This window comes from Stenella coeruleoalba, assembly GCF_951394435.1.
Source record: "Stenella coeruleoalba genome assembly, chromosome: 19".
Classification (NCBI taxonomy): Eukaryota; Metazoa; Chordata; class Mammalia; order Artiodactyla; family Delphinidae; genus Stenella; species Stenella coeruleoalba.
In genome coordinates this window covers 49,048,507-49,057,563 of record NC_137165.1, presented here as the reverse complement: position 1 = coordinate 49,057,563, position 9,057 = coordinate 49,048,507, and the positions used below count along the sequence as shown (strand labels likewise).

The 9,057-nt window shown below is 62.4% G+C and overlaps 2 protein-coding genes across 5 annotated transcripts; one reads left to right on the top strand and one right to left on the bottom strand.

Moving 5' to 3' along the window:
* Positions 1 to 478: 478 nt before the first annotated feature.
* On the top strand, positions 479 to 3,070 carry RAC3 (Rac family small GTPase 3). 2 transcript variants are annotated; one of them, XM_079904069.1, is made up of 6 exons: positions 479 to 629; positions 1,205 to 1,276; positions 1,477 to 1,594; positions 1,778 to 1,840; positions 2,274 to 2,437; positions 2,561 to 3,070. In XM_079904069.1, the coding sequence occupies exons 1-6, from the start codon at positions 595 to 597 to the stop codon at positions 2,619 to 2,621; spliced, it is 513 nt and encodes a 170-aa protein (XP_079760195.1). In that variant the 5' UTR covers positions 479 to 594; the 3' UTR covers positions 2,622 to 3,070. The 2 variants fall into 2 exon arrangements, with proteins under 2 accessions (XP_079760195.1, XP_079760194.1); XM_079904068.1 differs by having other exon boundaries at positions 481 to 629; positions 2,274 to 2,433.
* Positions 3,071 to 4,464: 1,394 nt separating this feature from the next.
* On the bottom strand, positions 4,465 to 6,445 carry LOC307177170 (L-xylulose reductase). 3 transcript variants are annotated; one of them, XM_079904064.1, is made up of 9 exons: positions 6,317 to 6,445; positions 6,136 to 6,233; positions 5,775 to 5,801; positions 5,462 to 5,616; positions 5,322 to 5,364; positions 5,146 to 5,245; positions 4,988 to 5,052; positions 4,778 to 4,895; positions 4,465 to 4,658 (listed from the first exon to the last, which is right to left on the bottom strand). In XM_079904064.1, the coding sequence occupies exons 1-9, from the start codon at positions 6,366 to 6,368 to the stop codon at positions 4,555 to 4,557; spliced, it is 762 nt and encodes a 253-aa protein (XP_079760190.1). In that variant the 5' UTR covers positions 6,369 to 6,445; the 3' UTR covers positions 4,465 to 4,554. The 3 variants fall into 3 exon arrangements, with proteins under 3 accessions (XP_079760190.1, XP_079760191.1, XP_079760189.1); XM_079904065.1 differs by lacking the exon at positions 5,775 to 5,801; XM_079904063.1 differs by lacking the exon at positions 5,775 to 5,801 and having other exon boundaries at positions 4,988 to 5,245.
* Positions 6,446 to 9,057: the final 2,612 nt, after the last annotated feature.

The following is a 9,057-nucleotide window of genomic DNA, read 5'->3' as shown; positions in this document are numbered from 1 at the left end:
CTCCAGGTGTGGCTGGGTCACCCTTCTAACTGCTACCAGGTAGGGATTGGTCCAGCTACTGCAGCAGACAGGTGGGGATGGGGGCAGCTCGGCAGGGGGCTGCCTGCCTCGTGGATCTCTAGTGACTGCAAACACCTGAGTTTTCACCAGCTGTCTCGTGGTTAGAGGGTGGGTGGGCCTCAGCCCCTCCCTCGGTGGGCCCGGGGAATCCTCTCCCTAGAAGAAACCTTGTGTGCACCGACCACAACCTGTTCAGGTGGGTGGGAGCAGCCTGTCTGCGCTGCCCTCGCCCCTTGGCGTGGGTCACAGGGGCTCTGGGGAGGGCCTGCCCAAGCTCGACACGGATTGCGGGGTGCCCTGTGACCCCGCCCCCCACCAGATTTCTCTGGAAGGCGCGTCAGCCCGGGTTCGGGGCGGGTCCGCGCCCCCCGCCCTCCATGCCGGCCGCGTTCGGCTGTCTCCGCGCCCGGCGCTCGGCGGCGCTCGGCTGTCTCCGGCCGCTCGGCTCGGCGCTCGGCTCGGGTCCGCGGCCGCTGCGGCGCCGGGCATTTCTCCGCAGCTCGGCTCGCGGCCGCGCCCGCCCGGCCCGCGCCCATGCAGGCCATCAAGTGCGTGGTGGTCGGCGACGGGTGAGTGCGCGAGGCGGAGGCCGCTCGGCCTGGCGCGCCAGGCGCGCCGGGAGGGGTTGGCCCCGGGGACCCTCCTGGGCAGGGCGCGGGGCTCCGGGGCGCGGCCGGGACGGAGGGTGCGGCGTGCGGTCCGGGGATCCCGGCTTGGGGTCCAGGCGGGGCGGCCCCGACCGGCCCGTGGGCGTTGGGGGACCGGGCAGCGGCGGGAGGACGCGGTGGGGCGGGGTCCCGGCTGGTCGCGGGGCGCAGGCCTCCAGCCCAGGCCCACCTGATGCTGCCGGCAGCCAGCGGCCCCTCCTGGCCTCCCGGTGGGTGGGGCCAGGCCTCTCACCTGGGCTTAACCCTCAGCCGGTGCCACCTTCCCGGCACCTGCCTGGGGCTCTGAGGCAGCTCGCTCCAGCCCTCACCCACCACTCTGCCACCCCGGAGGCCCTCCTGCCCTGGTCCTCTATCGCTGCGGATCTGCTGGGCAGGCAACCCTGTTCCCACCCTGGGCACCGTGGGAGGGGCTGCCCTCGCTGGGCAGAGGGCTGAGGTGGGTCTGGGAGCAGCGTGGACTTGCCCTCTCTCCGCAGCGCCGTGGGGAAGACCTGCCTGCTGATCAGTTACACGACCAACGCCTTCCCTGGAGAGTACATCCCCACCGTGTGAGCAGGCGGGCGGGTCCAGAGCTGGCAAGGGGAGGGTATGGACGCCTGTGTGCGGGGCTCCCCTGGGCTTCGAGGTCGGGCCCAAGTAGCCCTGGTCTGGGTTCCGGGGTGAGGCGAGGTGCTGACAGAGCTCCAGGTCTGTGCAGGCCTGAGAACCCAGACACGGGGGGGAATCTCTCTCACTTTGTTTCCTGCAGTTTTGACAACTATTCTGCGAATGTGATGGTGGACGGGAAGCCTGTCAACTTGGGGCTGTGGGACACCGCTGGGCAGGAGGACTACGACCGGCTTCGGCCACTCTCCTACCCCCAAACTGTAGGGGACCACAGGGCTGCCTGCAGGGGCCGGGTGGCTCGGGTGGAGGCCCAGAGGGCCTGGTGTGTGTGCACGCGTGTGTGTGTGTGTGTTGGGGGGGTGAGCAGAGGCCATTCGGAGCCTCTTTGACCATTCCTACATGGTACCCTCTCTTCTTCCCTTCTTCTCTCCCTTTCTCCCAAGGACGTCTTTCTGATCTGCTTCTCCCTGGTGAGCCCAGCCTCCTTTGAGAATGTTCGAGCCAAGGTAGGAAAGGGCCAGAAGCAGAGTTGTGTTTCTGGGAGGGGAGGAAGCTGCCCAGAGGACTTGCCCTTAGAGGGCAGGGGTCTCTTGCTTGAGGGCCTTACAGAGACATATTGTCCTTTGGAGATTGCCGGGTGTGAGGTCTCATGGCCCAGAGGGTGATGAGGGGCCAGGGGTGGGGTAGGGGTGGTGAGTGAGGCTCTCAGAGAAGGAAGGGCCCTGACTGAGAGGACCTGACGGGCCTGGAAGCGTCTTGGCTAGGTATTTTTGTTCTTGGTCGTTCCCCTAACAGACCCAGTGGTCGCCCCGTGAAACAAGAAGGGCTAAGTGTGGGTCTAGGCACAAGGAAGGGGCCTTTGGGAGCCATGGCCTGCTCTGGGCCAGGCTGAGGGCAAAGCTCTCGAGGGGTAGGGATCAGAGCCTCTCATCCCCACAGTGGTACCCAGAGGTTCGGCACCACTGCCCCCACACGCCCATCCTCCTGGTGGGCACCAAGCTGGACCTTCGTGACGATAAGGACACCATCGAGCGGCTACGGGATAAGAAGCTAGCGCCCATCACTTACCCCCAGGGCCTGGCCATGGCCCGGGAGATCGGTGAGTGGGCACGGACAGGCCTGCCGGTGCAGGGAGGAGAGGTTCGCTCTGGGGGGCACAGTGCTGCCCCCGCTGCCCGCCTGTGCTGCCTGCCACCCTCACTCTTCTCTTTCTTTGCTGCCCCCAGGCTCTGTCAAGTACCTGGAGTGCTCAGCCCTGACCCAGCGGGGCCTGAAGACTGTGTTTGATGAGGCCATCCGGGCTGTGCTCTGCCCGCCTCCTGTGAAGAAGCCGGGGAAGAAGTGCACGGTCTTCTAGAGCCCTCACTTCTGGAGGAGCAGCCTCCAGCCGCCCGCGCCTGTATCTGTTGTGTTGAGATGTCTGGTGTCCCCGAGTCTGCTGTGGGGAAGTTTTGTGGGTGGGGAGGGGGAAGAATCACGGGGACGAGGCTGCTGCTCCCGGGGTGGTGCTGGGGCCATGGGGTCCTGTCCACTCTGCCTCCTCTACCTGGGGGTACAGCTCCAGCCTTCCCTGGCCCCCAGGGAGTCCGGAAGGGAGCAGGGTCTCCCTCAGGCTGCAGGGGCAGGTCCAGGGCAGCCCCAGGATGGGCTTCCCTGATGGGGGAGTTTGTGGGGTGGGTTCTGTCCTTGTGCCCCAGGATGGGGCAGCCCCTTTTTATTTTATACAATAAACCTTCTTCATCATCTCCTGCTGTCTTGCTACCTGCCCTGTTCCTGTCTCCCCCTGCCTGCTCCTGCACCCTGAGGGTGCCAAGCCCCCAACCCCCACCATCCACGGGTACAGAGCGGGTGAGCTTCACACACACACACACACACACGCGCGCGCGCACCAGAGGAGAGGAGGAAAAGCTTGCTGAGCCCTCTCGGTCTCCAAAGGAGGGACCCAGATCAAAGTGGGGGCAAGTGCATTTGGTCCCTTCTGGATGAAGAAAGCCCTTCTCACGCTGACTTCAGGCCCCTGGGAGGGCACAGCCAGGAGAGCAAGGGGCAGGATGGTCTGCAAGTCAGGCCCCATGGGGCCCTGTGGAGCCCAGGCAAGGCCAGGGGACACTAGCTGAGTGTTCAGGAAGACAGACCGTCAAGAGGAAGGACGTCCAGGCAGAGTGACCCTGCAGCCGTGGAGGTAGAACAAACGTGGTGTGGAGAGGACAGGAGGGGTTGCAGGTGAGCCAACAGCCTGGCATCGCTGGGCAGACAAAGGCGGGAGGTGAGGGGCGGGCCTGGCCTGGAGCTAGGACTTCACCCCTGAGGCCGTAAGGCACTACTCTGGTGTGATGAGAAGCCACACTGCACCCCCGCAATGGTGTGTAGAGGGTGGACTGCTGAATTTCAGGAATTTTGCTAGCCAGTTTTTAAACAGCTATTGTTAATAATTATATAAACTTACATTAGTTGTTTTTAAAAAAATGAAATTAACAAATACTCAAAACACATCACTTCCTAAATATTTTTGTACATATTACTATTATCTGTGCTATCGGGTGTAAGGCTTTTGTATCTGTGTGGTGGGGGACACGCATCTCTCCCCAGCTCCACCTCAAGGACAGTAAACAGGCGGGAGTATTTTACCATAGAAGTTGGCAAATCCTACAGCTGGAGCTTGTGCTCAGTACGTGGTGAATAACTCACAAAGCTGAGGGAATGAAAATTGAAAACCGTCATCTGATTCAGCAAAGAAGTCGCTCAAGTCATCAACAAAGTAATGAAGTCCCAACACACAGCATCCTCAGTTCACGTTTGTCTTATGCATGGACTTCAGGAATGCCAACCAACACTCATGTTAAAAACACCACTGCTTCCATACCAGAGACCTCTGGACAGGGCCAAAGGCCAACCTCGGTCAAATTCACCACTCTCATTAGGAGCTGGCCTTCTGGAAGATTCTACCTCCCAGTCCTGCCAGGGACTTAGCCAGGCCTGAAAATCTCTCACAGGAGGGACAGGCTGCCACTGGCCCATGATGTGAGTTGAATGGTTGCCTCTACCTGGGACTCATCCCCACACCCAGCCCTGAGCGCTACATCTTCCAGCCACTTGACTGCAGCCTAGGAATGAGTGTGCAGGCTGGGCAGAAGAATCATGTTTATTGGAGGGATGGGGAAGGGGGGTGGGGGTAAAAGTGGGCTCAGCATGGAACATGTGTGTGTGTGGGTGGAGGGGCTCAGGTAGCCAGGAAGCCTCCATCCACCGGCACAGTGGAGCCCGTGGTCATGCTGCTGCGGTCACTCAGCAGGAAGAGGATGGTGTCTACCACGTTCTCCACCTCTGTGGGCGGGGTGGGGTTCAGGATGTGGTTGAAATGAGCTGCCCTTCATCCTTCCCTCCCACCCCTCACCTGAGCAAGCCACTGATGCAACTCCCAGCTGGGCTCCCGCCTGACTCACCGGCAAACTTGCCAAGTGGGATGCGATCCAGCATGGTCTTGGCCTTCTGGGGGTCGCTCCAGTTGGCCTGGCCCATGGGTGTCATCACCACTGTGGGGTTGAGTGCATTCACACGGATCTGTACTGGAACAAGAAGGGGGTCAGCTGGGTGGGCTGAGGCTCTCTGGGCACGTGGGCTGGGTGATGGGAAGGCATCCTAGTGGGGCTCACCTGGTGTGGCCCAAGCTCCAGAGCCATTACCTTGGTCAGCATGTCCAAGGCGCCCTTGGTGGAGCCTGTGAGGAGAGACAGCCTGTGTAGAGCCTGAGCTGGCTGCTCAGGCTGGGGGGTGGGAGGTGAGGGGCAGGGCACAGTTGGGGCTTGCTCACAGTAGACGCTGTGGTTAGTCAGTGCGCGCTGGGAGGCCTGGCTAGAGACATTCACGATGGACCCCGGGGCTCCCCGAGCTATTAAGCCTCGGGCCACGATCTGGAATTGCAGAGGAAGCATGAGGCAGAACTGGTGTCACCCCCCAGTTCCCACTCCGGCTCTGAAGGCAGCTCACCTGGGACACCTGGATGACAGCCCGAAGGTTCACGTCAAAAGACCTGGAAGTAGATGGATAGACCGTGGTCAGGGACTGGGACTGCTGCAGCAGGAGACAGCCCTTCCCCCCGGGAGTTCCTCCACCCCACCCTGGCTCACGTGTCACACGCCTCCTTGGTGACCTCCAGGAAGGGCTGCAGCAGCGCCACGGCAGCATTGTTCACCAGCAGGTCCACAGGGCCCACGCCGCCCAGCGCTCGCTCCGTGGCCTCCCAGTCACCCAGGTCCACACACACAGGCTCTACCCCTGGGCACTGTGTGTATTAGGTGGTAAGGGGGCACATCTACCAGAGGATCCATGCCCAAGGAAGGGTACATCTGGGCCTCTGGCATGCGAGGGAGAAGGGCTGGGTTTGCATGGCCTTTCAGTTAGACAGGGGGAGGGGTTAGGGGTTCCAGAGGAGCCAGTCACCTTCTTGGGGCTCAGAATCCCAGGCTGCTGCAGGTGGAGGGTAGTTAACTCGGCCTCTGGGCCACTGGGCAACTCGGGGCTTCGGGAACGGGAGCCTGGCCCCGCCTCCGGCCAGTCTATTTCCTCCCAGCGCCCGAACGCGTCTGGCCCCGGGCCTGCAAGGCAGCCATTTCTGCCTGCTCCTAAGCCCAGGGGGAGTCGTCGTTCTCCCAACCCGTCGGCCCCCAACAGAGGCCGTGCGCCCGGCGTGGGGGAGGGTGTGCAAGAGTCCTTGGCGATCCCTAGCGCCCGGCGGCCGCGTGTCCCGGCCCGCCCTCAGCCTCGCCCGCCGCCCGCTGGGCTGGGACAAGGCGACGCCTACCTCGCGGACCAGGCTGTCCAGGTCGGCCTGGGTCCGGCTCACAGCCACCACTTGTGCACCCGCCGCGTGCAGCGCCTGGACAGTGCTGCGCCCGATGCCTGCGAGGAGCGCGGCTCAGTGCGGGCGCCCCTCCCCGGCCACCCCCTCCCAGGCCCACCTTTGGCCGCCGCCCCGGGCCCACCTTTGCCCGCCCCAGTGACGAGCGCCCGGCGCCCCGCTAGGCTCAGCTCCATGAGGCTCGGACCGACCCTGTGCACTGCTGAGGCCCAACTGCGTGCCTGGGTCCAGCTGCGCGCGACTGTCCGGGAGGGCGCGGGGCGGGGCGGGACGCGGCGGGCCAATTGCAGGGCGGTGTCCTGGGGAGGGAGGGAATATTCAAATAGAGGCTTCCCCGCGGGGGCGATTGGCCGAAAGGAGTGGGCGAGGCCGGGGCGGGGCAGGCTGGGTCCCCGCTGGACTCTTGGGCGGGGTTTTTCAAACTGCCCTGTTGTGACCCTTCGAACCAGAGTGAAATAGGTTTAGCGGGCCCCGCTAGCATTTCCCCTGCCAAGATGATTATTACAAAAAAACAGATGTGGTAATTAATACGTGAAATTAATACGTAATTATACGTAGCTGTACGTGAAAGAGATCTCAGTCAGGGCTTTTTTTTTTTTTTTTTTTTTTGCGGTACGCGGGCCTCTCACTGTTGTGGCCTCTCCCGTTGCGGAGCACAGGCTCTGGACGTGCAGGCTCAGCGGCCATGGCTCACGGGCCCAGCCACTCCGCGGCATGTGGGATCCTCCTGGACCGGGGCACGAACCTGTGTCCCCTGTATCGGCAGGCAGACTCTCAACCGCTGCGCCACCAGGGAAGCCCAACATTTTTTTCTTTTGTTTCTGAGAAGAAAAGTTTGGCAAAAAGGATCACATGCTCCCCTCCCCCAGACCTGGGAGTAGCTCACGCAGGCTCACTTGTGCTTAGAGGGAAAGGGTTTGGACAACCCAATAAGCCTGAAGAAGAGGCCAAGGCCAGCAAAGGTGTGCTTTAGCCTCAAAGGGAGTTGAAACGCTGACTCACCCCACCAACCCACAGAAGGCCACCAGGACTTTAAAAACTTGGATAGGATGGGAAGGGATAGGCTTAGGGTCATGGGGTACCCAGTGGCCAGCAAGGGCAAGCATTGCTTCCTGCAGCTTTAGGGTCAGAGATATATGTGTGCTTACGTGTCCATGTGTGCCATTGGCTCCTCCTGTAAAAGCTACTTTGTTCTGTGGGTCATGGTGGGAAAGTCTAGAAACACTGCCCTTGAGGACCTTCTGTGGACAGGAGTAAGGAAGTGGTGATTGCAGGGCCTCTGGGTCACTGTGGCTTTGGGCCCAGAGAGGTGGACAGTCTGGAGGAGAGGGTGGCTGGGGACAGCAGGAGGCACAGGTTTGAGAAGCCCCTGGAGGATAGCCAAGTGAGTCCTCCCTACCAGATCTGGCACTGTGGTGCAGCCAACACCCTCTAGGCACTGGGCAAACCCTGCCTTCTGCTGCTAACCTTGGACCCTGCCGTCTGCCTGCCAGAAGCCAAGGGGAGGCGGGGAACAGCCCCCAGCCTGTCCTTCCTGAAAGGGACATCTGCTTAGGTCCCTTCACTGTCTTTACCTGGCCCCCAGAATGGTGTCCAAATCCTTTCACTTGCCCCGTGATCCTCGGTGGACCAGCTGGACTGAGCCAAGCCTGCTTTGGCACAAACCGTGCTCTGGGAGGCCCTGAGGCTGGCTAGAAGTGCCCTCAGCACTCCCCATCCCTGCAACGTGCCCTTTGCTCTCTCAGCCCAGTGGTACCATTGCCTGGAGGGCCCCACCCCAGCCCCTCATACCTTGCCCCCTTGCCCAGAGTTGGACACCGCACCAGTCCAGCTGACTGACCACCTCAGGCCTCATCACACCCACACTCAGAAGGCATGTGTCATGTGGAACCTGACCCAGGTAAGCACAGCTGAATCCCAACAGGGCCTGCAAAACCCTCTAGCTGCCCCAGCTGCAGGGCTGTTTTGTCTGGAGTCAGGCCAGGGACAGTAGGTAGGGCAGCAGCTGTGGACCCTTCCCCAGCTGGGGCTGCCCTCTCATGGGTGGTCTTGTGGGGGAAGGTGTGCCCCAAGGCGGAGCTGGTTGCTCAGGGTTGGATAAGCTATAATGGTCCAGCACCCCGCCCCTCACGCCGGGCGCTGAGCGCTCAGTCCCATCTTCCCTAGGGATAGCCTATGGTCCAGAGCATCTCCCCGCAGCTCCTCAGACCCTCTACCCTCTCTGGCCGGCGGTAGTGGGGGCGGGGTGGGGGGCATGCTGGGCTGAAGGGCGGAGCCAGAGCCTCAGGGAAGGAAAGGTGGCTGCACGCTGCCCTCTGCCCTCCGCCCAGAGAAGGTTGGGTGTTGCGGTAAGGGCGTGGACACGAGGAATCTTCTTGCAAGGAATCTCGGCCCTTCAGCTCAAAGGCAGGGTCAGCGGTGGAATCCGGCAGGCTTCGGATCTGCCCTCTCTTTACTTCTTCGAAGGTTAACCGGTGCCCCCCAGTCCCTGATCCTCCCCTCCCCAGCTTCCCTGCATGCCCAGCCAGAGCCCTGGCACGGCTAGCTGCAGGAGAAAGGCCTCCATTTAATTAGGCAAATCCACTCCAGCACAGCTGAGGACACAGTGGGTGGGGACGACAGGGGCGGGGTCTCCTGGCACGTGAGTGTGGATGCGGGATGGGATGGTGGGGCGGAGCCGCGGCGTGGCGTGGAGGTGGGGCCAAGCCGCGGGGCGGGGGCAGTAGGCCGGGGCGTGGGCGTAGATGGGGCCAGGGGCGTGGTGGGCTGGTGGCCTTGGCGGTCTGGGGGCGGGGCGGTGGGGCGTGGAAGCGGGGCCGGGCGGAGCCGAGCACCATCCTTCTGGCCGCCCAGAGCACCACGCTC